The 16889-nt window shown below is 42.4% G+C and overlaps 1 protein-coding gene across 2 annotated transcripts in view; it reads left to right on the forward strand.

Annotated features, from left to right (window-relative positions):
- The window catches only part of lcp1 (lymphocyte cytosolic protein 1 (L-plastin)), a 60132-nt gene that overhangs the window by 20613 nt on the left and 22630 nt on the right, over positions 1–16889 (forward strand). For both annotated transcript variants that reach the window (XM_078559483.1, XM_078559484.1), the window contains exons 4-8: positions 2865–2991; positions 6587–6722; positions 11681–11762; positions 11944–12109; positions 14915–15057. In XM_078559483.1, the coding sequence (XP_078415609.1) occupies positions 2865–2991; positions 6587–6722; positions 11681–11762; positions 11944–12109; positions 14915–15057 (654 nt within the window). The remainder of the gene's footprint in view (positions 1–2864; positions 2992–6586; positions 6723–11680; positions 11763–11943; positions 12110–14914; positions 15058–16889) is intronic.

Here is a 16889-nt window from a genome sequence, read left to right on the forward strand (position 1 = left end):
TACTGATTAGCTATCCTTGAGTCCTCAACTCTCTTTTATCTTGGAAATAAATGGACAGTTTAAAGCATAACTGTTTATAACCAGACATTCACAACAGCTTCCTGGGACTTTGGAGACCAGCAGTCTAACCACTGTAAGCACAGATGCCAGTACCATTGTCTCCATGTGTGAACAAACAGCCTAAGTATCTTTTATCCACTCTATTCCCTTATTTCTTACTCACATATCCAATTTAATTTTGAATGTTGACATATTTTGTGCATGAGCTACTAGTCTTTGAAATGAATTCCACAGCCTTACACCATTGTAAAGAAGTTTCTTCGGCACTCTGGTCTAAATCTCTTAATCTTGTACCTATGCCTTTCATTCTAGACTGTTCAGTTACTGGAAATAATCTGCTTTTCTTCACCCTATTCTATTTGTGCATAATTTTGAAAATTTAATTCAAAGTGGAGCTGAGGATGAAATGAGGATATTATTGTAAATCAGGAATGTTTATTTTAAAGACCAAATTGGGGTGAAATTGCACTATGTGATATTAAGGTACAAAGATGTGAAATTCCTCTTGCTGTTTAATGAAGGTGTCGACCCTTTTCTTTGCTGGGCCAGATTTTGCCGTTAAAGCAATGGTGAGGGTAATGACATTTGCCATTATTTATGTGCAAATGGTGCGGCAGCAGCTTCAGGCGGATGCATAATTAAAGACAAAATGCGAAAGTCGCTGTCCAAGTTACTTCATTCCACTGTTAGCTTCACATAAACTTCACCTCGATGTCTGCCCCGCTACTACTGAAATGCATTGAATGGCATGAAGTTGCTGCATTTGCATGGTAGATACGGCACAGACAGACACAATAGGCCAAGTGGCCTCTTTCTGTGCTGTAAACTTTCTATGATTGTATACGAATTAAACTTGCCATAGAAAGTTACATTTTGTGCATTCCAGTCTAATATCCTTATAATAGAGGGATGGGGGGGGATTTTATGGAGCCCGCAAGAGCAGGAAATGTTGCTTGTGGGATGAATTAATTAGGCAAGAAACGAAATCTCAATTTCCCAGGCAGGTTGAGATGCAGAGGTAAAGTCAGCAGCGTGTTTGTGGTGTGTTGAGCCTCACACCGGCCTGTGGCGGGTTCGTACTTCACACGTCATGGATATTCATTGGTGTAAAATATTTTTTAATTACGTCCAATCTTCAAGAAAAATCAGTGGTGCAAGAGAATCTAGGGGCACCCAGTTCACTTTTGTTTAAAAGTGACGTGCACCAGCCAGCTTTGTGCAGTTGTATGTAAGGTCAGCGGTTTTCCTTATTTGACTCTATGGCACAAGGGAGGGGTGAAGGAGAATGGCAGCTTGGAAGGAGGCTCGGGACTGGCAAGGGTGAGTCAGTGGTGAGAGAGGGTGGGGTGTGGAGGCATGAAGGAGGGAAGAGGAAGGGCCTGGTGTCCTGGATGTGGTGGGGGGAGGGATAGTGGGAACAGTCAGTCAGGGTAACAAAATGAGGGGCCTAAAGGGTGAGTCAGTACTGTCCACATGTGGGTTCATCTCAAGGTGTTGATTGACAGAGTCTTTACAGGGCTTTGAGTTCACCTACAAAATTTTAATTACTCTGCTGAGATTGATCTCGGACAATGTCCTTTACAATGCATAGAAAGGAATCTGCAAGTTCAGCCATGTTCCATAGAGTGGCGGGTGGCACTGGACACTAACATGAACTTCAATAAAGAGTGAACAAAAAGCACAACATTGTTGCTTCCTCAATAAAGAAATGTCCTAACTCCCCTGTAACCATCAATGCATGCCAACCATGAGGCGCACCTGTACATTTAGATCTCTGACTAAGCGAGTCTCAACAAATAATGATGATGCACATATGAATAAAGTGAAGCCAATGTAATGTGAAATATTTACAAGTGAAATTTAAGTTTGAAATACACCCAAACCAACTTTGTGATCTTAAGTCTTATGTTAATTGAAATGCATTTGAACAGGAAAGTTATGGCCATGATGCAGAGCCTCCCTGTTTGACCAGGAGGTCCTTGAATAGACCACCCATAGATGCAGTATTGTCAGTTGATGGCGGGTTTCACCAATGAGAAGCTTCCCCCACCGTGTCTCCCATGCGCGCTGCCGGCACTTTAAATTTTAATTGTAATCGTGTGGGAACGGAAAAAAGCAAGAGAGCAGAGTCAGTGCACAATTCCAGTTACACCATCGGGAATGGCACGCTTTTGACAACCTTTTCCCCCACCCTCCCATAAGTGTTAATTATTGCCAAGGAGCCTCTCTGGCACTGCAAATTAACAATTACTAGTATGAACTCTCATTCCTTAGGTTTTACTTGTTGGAGATTTTAAAAATGTCGAGTTTAATTTTTATTTTCCCTTTCTGTCTCTTTTCTCGCTCCCTCTTTCTTTATTAATCCAGTATTTCTTTCCTTTCTTTTTATTTCTCATATGTGCCTGATTTGATATTGAATTCACCTACTGTTACAATTACTTGTTCAGACCTTGCATTGTTTATTTCACAATCTTTCAATCCCACTGGTTAAGGAGAGACATTGTTGCTTGCCCTGTTCACTCAGGTCCCAGATGCCCGATTTCCCTCAGTGCAATGTTAACAGCTCACAATTTCAGCAACTTGACACATATAAAACTCTAAACATGCAAGGGCCACTCTTAACAACGGATGCCTGCTACAGCAAAATGCGCCCAATGTATTCTGCATTTGAACGGAATAATTTCCCTCCAAATGAATAAAAGGTTCAGTAATATATATTAAACACAAAGAGTTCAGGAAATAGAATATTGTAGAGAAGTGGAATGCTCTCTTTGAACTCATTCTCATCTCTTGTATTTTCACAGCTTTTCTATGGTTTAAAGAGCAGTGAAGTTGCTAAAACATTCAGAAAGCAACTCTTGAAGAAGGAGGGAATCTGTGCTGTTCATGGAACTGAAAAATCCAGTGAAGGAACCCAGCACTCCTACTCAGGTACTTTATAGTGTTTCGTTCATCACATGCCGCACTCTAGTTGGCTGCTACAAGTGCATTGGAACAATTTTAAGAGATGCATTTAAGGGCAAACTAGACAAGCATATGAGGGGAAAAAAATAGAAGGATATACTGAAGGGGTTAGATGAAGAGGTGTGGGAGGAGGCATATGTGAAGCCTAAACACAAACATTGACTAGTTGGGCCACGTGTCCTGTTTCTGCACTGCGCGTTCTATATAATTCAATGATGATCACTTTGTTTACTTTTAAAGTAAGGGATCAGAATGTAGATGTACAGGCACTATACTAGATGTAGCAATAGCATTGTCAAAATGCAGTCTCAGCAAATTACATCCCACTGTAATTATCTCTGGTCCTGGGACCCTGAAACAACAACTAATTTAATGGCTATGGTTTAATTAATTACCTTAACATTGAACTAGATTTTGGTCTGAAGAAAATGAAGAAACATTGAACAAGCTGGGACCAGGGTGGCATGTGGTATACCTGTATCACAGGCCTCTGCTTCCTTCCGAGGAGTCTGTTCATATCTGCACATGTCAAGTCTTCTTTGTCAGACTCAGGCTTTTGTATCCGGATACTGGTACAAGGCAACAAATTGGCAAAAGAATTATTGAGGAAGGGTATGAGGAAGATCTTCTTCATGTTTAGAGTGATTAACATTTGGAATGTTCTTCTGGACCAAGGCAATGGAGGTGGAAACCTTACATTCATTCAGGGGAAGCCATGTGGTGTGATGGTAGCCGTAGATTGTTTTTCATTCTGGATAGATGCGGTTAGGTGGGCCAAAGGACCTCATCACTTGTATTAATCTTCTGACCTGCACAAATCTTTGATATTGTAAGGAACATATCTTTTTATTTCTGTTGGACTGTTGTGAAGAAGGGTGCAGTTTCAGTTATAGAGTTGGAAATTAGCAGTTCATATTTCTTTCTTTTGCCACTAAACAGTTATTTACTTATTAAGTTTACACATATGGTGCTCGTATTTTGTTAACCTAAATTAAACAGTTAGGTAGAATTGGGGCAATCTGGTGGTTTGGTCAAACTTTTCACATTTGTCGCGGCTCGGGGAACAGTGGGGCTTGATATTACAGTGCACTATCCCCAGCGAGTCGTGACAATATGTTCATTAATGGGGCTTGAAGCATATAAAAATACATAATCTAACCCCACTTTAATATTAAAATAATAGCAAAATACTGCAGATGCTAGAGATCTGAAATAAAAACAGAAATTGCTGAAAAAACTCAACAGGTCTGTCAGCATCTGTGCAGACAGAAGCAGAGTTAATGGGCGGGATTTCCTGGCCCCGCCTGCTGCCGGGATTGTCCAGTCCTTCCGAAAGTCAATGAGCTTTTGGCTGGGCCGCTGCATCTCCCATGGCTGGTCCCGCCATGACAGGGCCAGAAAATCCCAGCCAATGTTTCAAGTCCAATATGACTCTTCTTCGGAACTGAAGAGAGGTAGAAATGTGATGGGCTTTGGACTGTTGATTAAAGGGGCAGGGTCAGCTGGAGCAAAAGGGAAGGTCAAGGAAAGGTTAGAGGGTGGGAGAGATTTAATGACAAAAATGTTTTCAAACAAAAGGCAAAGCAAGTGATAATGATAGTAAAAGAATAAATCAGTGGTCCAGAGTAGGTGTTAATAGCAGAATAAAGGCCAGCTCTGTCTGAAAGCAAAACATGAGAACAAGATACAGATGGCACTAGGGGAAAAAATGTAAAATGGAGGACAGAGTTCACAGTCTGTAGTGGTTGAACTCAATCATATTCAATACTTTAATATTAATAGACTTATTCCTGTGAATTGAATACTTTACCTTTTGCAAATATTACTTTTTAAACATGACTCACTATCCTTTTTCTTAATATATGAATTTCTGGTAGTTGAATATAAATTAATAACATATGGTGCACCTTATAGTCACATGTTAAATCAATTCGAAGTGAAGTGAATTTACAGCTGTCTATTCCTGTGAGATTTCAAATCCATCTAATTAAATATCATTCATACTTTATGTAATTTTAGCTCCAGGTAAACTGGTTTACATAATTAGTTTGTGCGGTGAATATTCTAAACAGTCGTGCCATGCTATTTGTTTCTAACAATTCTATATTCTCATATACGTCGAGGAGTGGCCCAATTGTCAGTTAGGAAACTTCTTACACTTTTGGAATTTTGCAAGAAATTAAGCAACCAAGAGTTGCTGGCAAGGATTAGCAAATTTCTGAGAACAGTTTAAAGTTGGGGTTGGGAGGGGGATTTTAAAAGACGAGAATTGATGATTGCATCGACCATTATTGCATTGTGGTTGCACACATGCAAGGTATCGTGTGTGAAGTGGGATTTCCCCACTCATCAATGAGTCATTTAACTGAAGTCCACAGATCAGTTGTAGGGCTGAATTTTACACAGAAGCGTTGGCCCCACCTACTGGTCACTGCTAGGACTGCAATCAGTCCCTGACAAGTTGCAATGTAGGGCAGACTTGGAGGTAAGTGGGGTGAGTGTATGGGGTGGAAATGCAGCGATTGTGAGGGCGGGGCGGAAGGGGAATTTAGGTGGGGCAGGCAGTCCTATCTGCTGGGAGCCCTTCATTGGGCACAGGCTGCCCAAACAGGAGATCAAGCCCATAGCCAGGCCTTGTCATGTGGCATGGGCACCCTTGCCGCTGGTAAAATACCATTTGACCACTTAAGGTCCTCAAGAGCCGGCAGGTCACCCGACACTGACCCTACCACTCATAAAGTAGCAATGGAGGCGGAAAGGCGACAGATATGGCACCATCCATCTGATTTTATGCACAAGCCCTCCACCTGTTTTCAAAGATTGGAGGGGGCGGGGGGCGGCGGTGGTGGTGTGTGTGTGGTGGGGGGGGGGGTGTACATTAAATTCCAGCATTAGAATCATTATGACACAGAAGGAGGCTATTCGGCCCATTGAATCTATGCCGGCCCTCTGTAGAACAATCCAGTCAGCCCCATTTCCCTGCTCTATCCCTGTAGCCCTATATGTTTATTTCCCTCAAGTGCACACCTAATTTCCTTTTGAAATCATTGTTCGTCTCTGTTTCCATCACCCTTGTGGGCAGCGAGTTCCAGGTCATTACTGCTCACTGCATCAAAAAAAGTTCAACTTCACATCCCCCTGCATCTCTTGTCCGAAACCTAATAATCAATATCCCCTAATCCTCGTATGATCAGTGATAAAATTAGAGCTCATTAACTGAAGTGTGAAGTACCCTGATTAGGAATACTGTGCTATTGGCTGACATTTCTTTGATGCTGCATTTTTTAAAGCGGGAACTAGCATTTTGTGACAGGCATTCAAAGTCTGTGTCTCTTAATTTTGGCAATAGGAATTTTGTGTTCTCAATTGTTGATATGTTACTGTGTTGTAAGATATTGTGAACTGCACGTTGTACAGTATATAATGTACAAGGGGAGGGCTAAAACAAAAGAGATACTTCTGAGAACATGCTGAATATATTGATTGTTCAGGAAGTCTCCAGTACTCTGTGCCCCTATTTTCTTTGAGCAACAAATTATCATTCAAGTCTCATTTATTGCAGAGGAGGAAAGATATGCTTTTGTTAATTGGATCAACAAGGCTTTGGAGAAGGATCCAGACTGCCAGCAATTGATTCCTATGGATGCCAACAGTGACACTGAACTTTTTGCTGCAGTTGGGAATGGCATTATCCTTTGGTAAGTAACTCATCATTTCCTCACACATTACTGCAAGGGTCACTGTGGTCTAAAACTGTCCATCAGTCCTCCTATTGCACCAAGTGGGGTGGAGAATAAAACATTTGTCCTATAGCTGGTAAGATCTTACTCTGATCTGGCCATCAGGCACTGCCACCAACAGCATCCTTGACTTTGCCAGTCGTGTTGCCCCTATCACCAGGGAACCACCAAAGGCAGCAGAGTCGATGGCAGCAAATCTCTGGCAGTGCCCATGCTGCAGTCTATGTTTGTGCTTTAAAAGAAGATAAAAACTTCTACCATAATTGTTGCCATTGATTTTTTAGAACAGGTGAGAATGATCTGCACAAGTAACCTTCTCAGTGAACATTCAAATATCAAATATATTACTTGCAGAATTGGGATTAGACCCCATCTGGAAAACTGCAGTTTTGGGCACCAAACCTCAGGAAGGGGGGGAAAGTGCAGATTCACCGTGGGAACAGAAGGAGGCCATTTCGCCCCTCAAGCCTGTTCAAACTTTCAATGAAATTGTGGCTGATCTGCAACCTAACTCCGTATACCCATCTTCACACTATATCCCTTAATACCTGAAGAACAAAAATCTATCACTCACAGATTTAAAATTAACTATTATTGGTTGCGGAAGAGAGTTCCAAACTCTTACCATCCTTTGTGTGTAGATGTATTCCCTAATTTCACTGCTGAAAGGTCTAGCTGCAATTTTAGACTCTGCCCTCTATTCCTAGACTCCTCAATCAGCAAAATGGCTTCTCTCATCTAACACCATCGTTCCCCTTAATGTTTTGGGGACTTCAATCAAATCACCCCTTAACTTTCTAAATTACACCAAAATGATACCAGGGGCTTAAATGGTTAAATTCTGAGGACAAGTTCCATAGACTAGGCTTGTATTTCCTTGAGCTTAGAAGATTGAGGGGTGATCCCATTGAGGTGTTTCAAAATGATAAAGGGATTTCATAGAGTAGATGCAGATAAATTATTTCCTCTGGTGAAGGAATCCAGATCAAGGGAGTATGTCCTTAAATTTAGAGCTATGGTTTAGGAAAGAATGCAGGAAACAAGTTTTCACACAAAGGTAATGGAAATCTGGAATTCTCTTCCCCAAACAGTGGTAGATGCTGGGTCCATTGAAAGTTTCAAGTTCTAGATCGATAGACTTTATTGAGCAAGAATGTCAAGAAATGTGGAGCAAAGGCAGATAAATGGAATTGAGGTACAGATCACCCATCGCGGAACAGGCTTGAGGGATTGAATCACCTCCCCTTGTTCCTATATTCCTGTCATCTAATGCAGCCTTCCTTATGCAGAAATCCAACTTCATCTGGCCTTCAGGAGATCTCTTGCTTCACAACAGCCATTCCTCTCTTTAATTATCCCTCTATTTATATTCCCAGATCTCTTTTTCTCAAAAAATACCCAGAGAATGCTGGAAATACTCAGCAGGCATGGCGGTATCTGTGGAGAAAGGCAAGGTGTTCAGAATGCCTTGACCTGAAACATTGGACTAAATTTTACGCTGATCAGGTGGGCGCGCGCCCAACCCAATCGGACGTGAAATCGCATGAGATGACATCAGACGAGCGTCCTGACATCATCCCGCGCTCGCACGATATTTCGGATAGCGGGCTCACGCAAAAGTCGGAAGTGCGCCTGCCAACAATTAAGAGGGAAATTAAGCCCATTAACAGCGCAATTGTCTGTCATTTTACGTAGCCCGTCCAACCTTACAGTTGGTGGACGGGCGAATCGGCCAGGCGGCCTTTACATTTTTCAGCAAACCTCATCTAAGGGCGGGATGAGGTTTCCGTCATTAAATAAGATAAAAATAGAAATCTGTGGACAGCAGTTTTATAATCTATATGTTCAGGTGCCTGATTGTGATATTTTTTTCCTGACTTTAAAAACTTTATTTCATGGGTTTCGGGTCTTCAGATCCCTGAGGCAGCTCTCTGCCTTCAGGGAGCTTTCTGTCAGCGCTTGCCCGAGTTGACGTCATCGCCCTCTGTCCTTCAGCCCCCACCCCGGCAATGCTGAGCTTTTCAGTGCGGGCTTCAGGCTGGCCAACCGCCAAGCTTAAAATTCAAGGCCATTAACTCTGTTTCCTTCATCCCCGATGTTGCCTGACCTGCTGAGTATTTACAGCATTTTCAGTTTTTATTTCAGATTTCCAGCATCCAGAAGTATTTTGCTTCTATTTTTCACATGCTCTGATAAACATACTCTTTCCCTCTACACCCATCCCTCCCAACCCTAGCTCATAGCTGGCACCAAGGTCTCTTCTAATGCAGCACCTTAGTCAACTAGTTGACAAAAGTGCAATAAACTGGCAGCAACTCTTGCATCAATATTACCTCCTCCTAATGGGAATGCTAGTGGAGGCCAGGAACATGTCCAAGGTAATAGGACTAAGATTAGGAATTGGGTGGCAATTGACTTTCCACCACTGCATTCTGTGCTGCCTACACTTTATATTCAAAATCATCTCCATATCATATAAGTCCCAGCAATAGCTATAAACCTTTTTAACCACTCTTTTATTTAAAAACTAAATTTATTATGCATCGGTCTCAGAAACATCTACTAATTATACCATACAGATATGGCAATTTTCAGTTTAAATCCTATGTTCGCACTGCCATATAGTGGTGGTGGGCCACCTTCCTGAAGTTCTGCTGAGGGTGAAGAGAGTAGATGTTTAAGGCAGTGGATGGGTCGCCAATTAAGTGGACTACTTTGTCCTGGTTAGCGTTGAGTTTTTTGTGTTGGGACTGCACCCATCCAGGCACTTGGAGTATTCCATCATACTCCTGACCTGTGCCTTGTTGGTGGTAGAGTTGCTTTGGGGGAACAGGAGGTGAGCCACTCAGGGCAGAATACCCAGCCTCTGCCCTGGTATAGCAGCTATACGCTTATGTGGCTGTTCCAGTTGAGTTTCTGATCAGTGGTGACTCCCAGGCTGTTAATGGGCTGCTTGGTGATGGTAATGCCATTGAATGTCATGGGGAGATGGTTAGATTCTCACTTGTTGGAGATGGTCTGTGCCTGGCACTTGTGTGGCATGAATGTTACTTGCCACTTATCAGCCCAAGCCTGAATGTGGTCCAGATTTTGCTGCATATGGACGTGGACTGCTTCAGTGTCTGGGGAGTTGCAAATGGTGCTGAACATAGTGCAATCATCAGTGAACTTTCAATGATTATGGAGGGAAGGTCATTGATAAAGCAGCTGAAGATGGCTGGGCCTAGAACACCATGCTGAAGAACTCCTGCAGCGATGTCCTGAGACTGAGAAATTAGCCTTCATGATTATGAGCATCTTCCTTTCTGCCAACCTCCTTCATATTATGTACACTATGTAGGCATCATCTAATAACTCAGTGCGTCATCCGAGAGAGTTAGATATAGATTTAGTTTTTATTCTTTCATGGGATGTGGGTCTCGCTGGCAAGGCCAGCATTTATTGCCCATCCCTAATTGCCCTTGAGAAGGTGGTGGTGAGCCCCCTTCTTGAGCCACTGCAGGCCATGTGGTGTAGGTACACCCACTGTGCTGTTAGGAAGGGGACTTCCTATGCTTGTGTAATTCCAGGAATGTTGTTCAAACAAATATTAATGTTTAGTTTGTGAAAAATCCCTCACATTCCAAAATTAGAAAATAGAAAGCCCCACTCAAAGATTTGAAATAACACTTCAGTGCATCACTGAGGGAATGATGAATTGTTGAAGACTCGGTTCAGATGAGATGATAAATTGAGGCCTCATCTTCTTGCTGAAATGGACGTAAAAGATATGCCAAGTTGGCATAAAAGGAGCAAAATGTTGAGCTTTAACAAATAGTTCTGCTTGAGGCCAATGCACAGATGAGTCAGTGCAGCACTTTCTGATTCCAAGATAATCCAATATTCATGCCACATGGTGCCAAATCAAATATCGAGGGAATGCCAATTCATTCATACCCCTTCAAACATAGGGCGTCAATGATCATAAGTGAACATAATTCTTATCAATGTCCTGCCTCTCTATTTCCAGGGAGTTGCCTGACTTTAGGGAACTGATGCCTGCCATTTATTTTAAATGTTGCCCTAGATTTGCACCAGTTTTTGTGGCAATTGTACACTTCACCTCAGCGCAGCTTGCCATGAATGGCTTCACGCTTCACATCTTACCTTTTGCCACTTCCTCTACATGTTAACATTGGTTTAACATTGTATTTTTGTCTGAGTTGTGGAGCTGCTCCTTGATAGGCCCCTCAGTTCAGGCAGTAAGGAGGGAAGGACACAACATGCACCCTCACCCCAGCAGCTTTGTGCTTGACGCCTCACTTTGGTGGTGTCAACTCTGACTGACATAGAAGAGTCACTCCTCTCCATGACCTGGTGTACAGGTTCAGCCAGAAACCCATCTTTGAATGGAGTTTCCCTTGCTCATGGTGGAGACTCTGTAAGTGTGCTCTTTACAGCTGGGTTAATATCACTAGGTGTTAAATGTGTTAAATTAAGCATGAAACTGGCATTGTCTGGTGTAAACTGGGATTAGGTAGGTTCCTGATGCTTAACTTTAAAGATCATCGTGGAAAACTGAGGAAAGTCAGTGGCAGATAGAGGTATAATTTCACCTAGATCCAGAAACAGGGAGACATATGAGCGATTCTGATAGAAACCTAGAAGCAAGTCATGTGTCTCTGTCATAACTGGGGAATTCTTCACAGTGCAGTGGGATTCAAAAGGGAAGAATGAATAAGATAATGCTCATTTGTACCTGTTTAATATCTGATTTTTAAAAACATGTTGTCCCTTGTTCTTAGTTGCCTTTGAAAAGGTAACCTAATATGCATTTGTTTGTTTCAATTTTTTTTTTGGCTGCGGGCTGCTGAGTCTTTGAGTCATGGATATTCATCATTTATGTGCATTTCTGTTTAACTTCTATTTTAATCTAGCAAAATGATCAATCTGTCGGTGCCTGACACCATCGATGAGAGGACAATTAACAAAAAGAAGCTCACCCCATTCACTATACAGGTAGTGAGATCAACTTGCATTGGCTGAATTAATAAAATATATGCGTCCTTTTAACACCGAGTTGGTGTGCTCATCTTTGATGACCAAATATATTGCTAGCCGCCATAATGATTTTTCTTTGTTCTAAGTATTACATGTACAGATGTTTACCATCGCTTTCCACCTTTCCGTATTTTCACAGGAAAATTTGAATCTGGCTTTGAATTCTGCCTCAGCAATTGGGTGTCACGTTGTTAATATCGGTGCTGAGGATCTAAAAGAGGGGAAGCCTCACCTTGTGTTAGGCCTATTATGGCAGGTTATCAAAATTGGCCTGTTCGCAGACATTGAACTGAGCAGAAACGAAGGTAGGTGCTGGTGTCTCTTGATGGGCAGCTCTCAGACTCTCCACAATTTTAGGTTTTAGAGTTAATTAAGGCTTAAAGGATAAAGAGCTCACAATGGAAAATACATTCTTTTAGAGAGTGTCTACATAAGAACGAGTAAGCTATTTAGCCTCCCAAGCCTTTTCTGGCATTTAGATCATGGCTGATCTGTATCTTAACTCCATCTACCTGCCTTGGTCCATAATCCTTAATAACCTCGCCTAACAAAAATTTATTAATCTCAGTTTTGACATTTTCAGTTGACCCTAGCCTCAACAGCTTCTTGAGGGGGAGAGTTCCAGATTTCCACTACCCTTTGTGTGAGGAAGTACTTCCTGACGTCACCCCTAACTCTGATTTTAAAGTTGCGCTCCCTTGTTCTGGATTCTCTTACCAGAGGAAATAGTGGGCAGAATTTTCTGCCTGCCAGTTGGGCGGGCCCGACCCAATCTCCGGCGGGCGAGAGATCGCCAGAACTTTCCAACAAGCACCAAGATGTAGCTTGGCTGGTGGTGAGAAAGGCCCTCCCCGTCAGATCCTTCCAACACGCCAGGAGTCTCACCCCCTCTGCACGTTGCCTTCGAGGTGGCTGTGGTGGGGACGAGACCGTTGTTCACCTCCTTGTGGATTGTGCCTTTACAAAGAAGGTCTGGAGAGAGATGCAGTGGTTTCTGTCGAGGTTCATCCCGAGCAGTTCTGTGACACAGGGCTCTGTGCTCTACGAGCTGTTCCCAGGGACACACACCGAGACAAACATCAACTGCAGCTGGAGGATCATCAACTCGGTGAAAGATGCTCTTTGGTCTGCCCGAAACTTATTGGTCTTCCAGCGCAAAGAGTTGTCCCCGACCGAGTGTTGCAGACTGGCACATTCCAAATGCCAGGACTATGTGCTGAGGAACGCACTAAAATTTGGGGCAGATGCCGCAAAGGCCCAATGGGGAAAGGTCGCTGTCTAAGACCTTTCTGCCATAGTGCACCGAGGGGCTGGGAACTGTTTAGAACCCCTCGGGCTGTACAGCTCAAAATGAATGTATGCATTGAATAATAGTTGTATTATAATTGTATTGAAGCACCTCAGAGTGCAACATGATGTATGTTGATAACTCCAATACCATTGTCTGATCGTCTGCATTGACCACATTGAAATGATTGTAATATTCATTGATTGTATTGATGCACCTCGTGATCCATGTGTGAAAGTTGAATCTGATTGTACTTTTGTGATGGTGATTTGGAAATATTTTGTAATGGTTTTCCAGATATTTTATGAATAAAGTATATTTTTCAAAAAAAAAAATCTGCGGCGGGCGGATTTTACGTGAGCGGGCCAATTAAGGCTCCCTGTGCGGGCGAAGGGATTCCCCAAAAGCGAGAGTGCGCTCTTTCGCGCATGCGCATGAAAGAGCGCACATCTCCTTGAGGCAAATTGCTGCCTCAGGGAGATTGCTGAAACTTGTAAAAACGTTTAAAATAGAGAAAAAAAAATCCTTAACATGTCCCCTTCATGTGACAATGACACATGAGGGAGACATGTTCATTAATTACACTAAAACTTTATTAAACTTTTAAAATCCCTACATGAAACCTCATCCCGCTGGTGGATGAGGTTTCATGTTTATTCTAGTTCCCGCCAGGGCTCCTGGCCTGCCCGCCAACTTAAGGTTGGACGGGCAGGTCCTTTAATTGTTTCAATGATCCTGTCAATAGCCTCAATTGGCCATTGACAGGTCGGTGGGCCCACAGCTGATTTTGCTGCGGGCCCGCCTTCCTGAAAATTTAAATGGGGCGGGATGACGTCGGGGGTTCCGCCCAACATCATCCCGCGTCATTTTACGCATCGGCGAGCGGGCCCTGCCCCCTGCTCGCCGATGGCAAAATTCAGCTCACTTTCTCCATATCAAACCTTATCAACTCCTTTCAATATCTTAAACACCTCTGCTAAATTACCCCTTAATCTTTTATATTCAAGGGAATATAAGCCTAGTCTATGCAACCTGTCCTCATAATTTAACCCTTTTAGCCCCAGTATCATTCTAGTGAATTTGTGCTGTACCTCCTCCATTTGTCCCTAATGACAGATTCTACTAACCTCCCCATGATGGACGTTAAGCCAAAAAGGTCTATAATTTCCTGGCCTGTAATCTCATCCCGAGGATGAATATTAAAACATTTCTTTTTTAATTTCCACCCTCAGCCATGTCAACGGGTGGAAAATCTACCCGTTTCTTCATTCTCTTGGCTTGAGCACAGCCAAGTACCCCAACCTGTTACCCACAAGTATGTCCCCATTAACCAACAAATCAGAGTCAGATTCTAACCTGGGTCACCCCAGCCATGTAATGGGGCAGTAGCAGCTCGAGGATGCACATTTTACAGAAGGAATTGAATTTCACAATCAGTGACCCTTGTGCCTCTATTAAGTTGGGATTACTAAGTATCAGTTCACCAAACCCATTTTTTAAATTTGTTCATTTTGTGATTGCTTGAAGCTAGTTGTCATTCAGCAAAAATAAGCTCATGGAGAGACAGAGTTGTAATTACAGTGTTATGTTCTGATATACCATATAGCTGTACTTTTTATCTAACTGCAAAGTGGCTTCTGTCTCCCCCCACCACATGGAGCTGGAAGTCAGTGCAGTGCAATAATTATTCATTATGGAAGTATGTCATTGTTACCCCCTGTTCACTTTTGTCTGTATCAAATCACCGCTACAGGACAGTGACCTTAATGTTATTAGTAACATGGAGCGTCCACTGTTATTTATAAGAAGTGTTTGTTTTCAGCACTGATTGCCCTGCTCCGAGAGGGTGAAGATCTGGAGGACCTAATGAAACTGTCCCCTGAGGAGCTGCTGCTACGTTGGGCTAACTACCATCTAGAAGGCGCTGGCTGCAAAAAAATTAACAACTTCAGCGCTGAGATCAAGGTACAAATGATTAGTTCAGAAGAAAATTGTTCAGTAATTTTTATTCTCACGCACAGTCGGAGGGAAACTGATACAATACGGGCTTTACGTTCTGTGCTGTATTAAATTAACTGGAACATAATCCAACCAAATTCTTTTATCGAAGTTTGCAGCAGTTTGTGTTCTTTCATGGAATCATGCTTCAAATGGTTTTTACAAGGCTGTAATCCAAGTACCTTAATAGTGTAAGGAAATGTTTGAAAATTCTCCATGCAGTTCCTAATGTGTACGAGTTCACAACTCTCAACTTCCTTCAATTTTATTTCTTTTAATTTGTTCTTGAGATGTGGGTGACACTGGCAAGGCTGTATTTATTGTCCATCCCAAATTGCCCTAAAGAGATGATTGCTGATCTGCATTTTGAACTGATGCAGTGCTTCTGGTGATGGTGATCTCACAATGGTGTTAGGTAGGGAATTCAGTACACCGACAGTCTTCACTTGGCCTTTGTTGCAAGAGGATTTGAGTCCAGGAGTAAGATGTCTTCCTGCAATTGTATAGAGCTTTGGTAAGACTGCACCTGGAGTATTGTGTACAGTTTTGGTCTCCTTACCTAAGGAAGGATATACTTGCCACCAGACTGATGCCTGGAATGGCAGGATTGTCCTTTGAGACGAGATTGAGGAGACTGGGCCTGTATTCTTTCGAGTTTAGAAGAATGATTGGCAATCTCATTGAAGTATACAAAATTCTTACATGGCTCGACAGGGTAGAAGCAAGAAGGATGTTTCCCCTGGCTGGGGAGTGTAGAACCAGGGGACACAGTCTCAGAATAAGGGGTAAGCCATTTAGGACTGAGATGAGAAGGAATTTCTTTACTCAGAGGGCAGTGAATCTTTGGCATTCTCTACCCCAGAGGGCTGTGGAAGCTCAATAATTGAGTATGTTCAAGACAGTTCAATAGATTTCTAGTTATTAAAAACATCAAGGGAAATGGGAATAGTGCAGGAAATTGGCACTGAGGTAGAAAATCAGACATGATTTAGTTGAATGGTGGAGCAGGCTCTAGGGACAAATGGCCCACTCCTGTTCCTATGTTCCTATAGAGGCTATCAGGATGACTATTGTAGGACAATTACCATCAGTACCATAGTGCTTATTTTTCCATTCATTCATAATAAGCCACTGGGAAGAATAGGATAGCTTTCATTCTGCACTTGGTCTGTGCTACACCAGACCTTTTGAACACTTGCTTCAGTCACTGGTTGCAAAACGCAAACCTCATCCTGAACCTTTGTAATGATAATTTAGCAGTTCTTGAAAGAAACAATCAATTGCTCCCTACTTTTCTAAACTATTTTCTCCAAAATCCTTTGGAAAAGATAGAACTTGCATTTGTAGAGCAGCTTTCACATCCTCAAACACATCCTAAAACATTTACAGCCAATGAATTACTTTGTAATGTAGGCAAACATGATAATGAATTTGTATAAACCTAGATCCCGTAAACATCACTGAGCGATGACCAGATAACCTGTTTTAGTGAAGTTAGTTCACATGTAGCATTTAGCATTCTCCTTTTCAAGGAGACCTGTCATGGCCTCTTGAGATCAACTCGGGTCTGAACTCCGATGGGCGAGGGTGGGGCTGGTGGAAGAGGGCGTACTCCCCCACCACCCCCATCCCCATTTTGTCTTGAACCACATTGATGCATCAGAGCACCACATCGATACTGATTCATGAGGTCTCTTTTGTAGATAATGTCTATAAAAGTAATATATTTCCCATTTTTTTAAACTAGTCATCAATAGAAGAAACTCAAGTAAGCCCGATCACTGTAAACCCTACTACCT

The sequence above is a fragment of the Cetorhinus maximus genome, chromosome 16 (genome assembly GCF_964194155.1).
Source record: "Cetorhinus maximus chromosome 16, sCetMax3.hap1.1, whole genome shotgun sequence".
Lineage (NCBI taxonomy): Eukaryota > Metazoa > Chordata > Chondrichthyes > Lamniformes > Cetorhinidae > Cetorhinus > Cetorhinus maximus.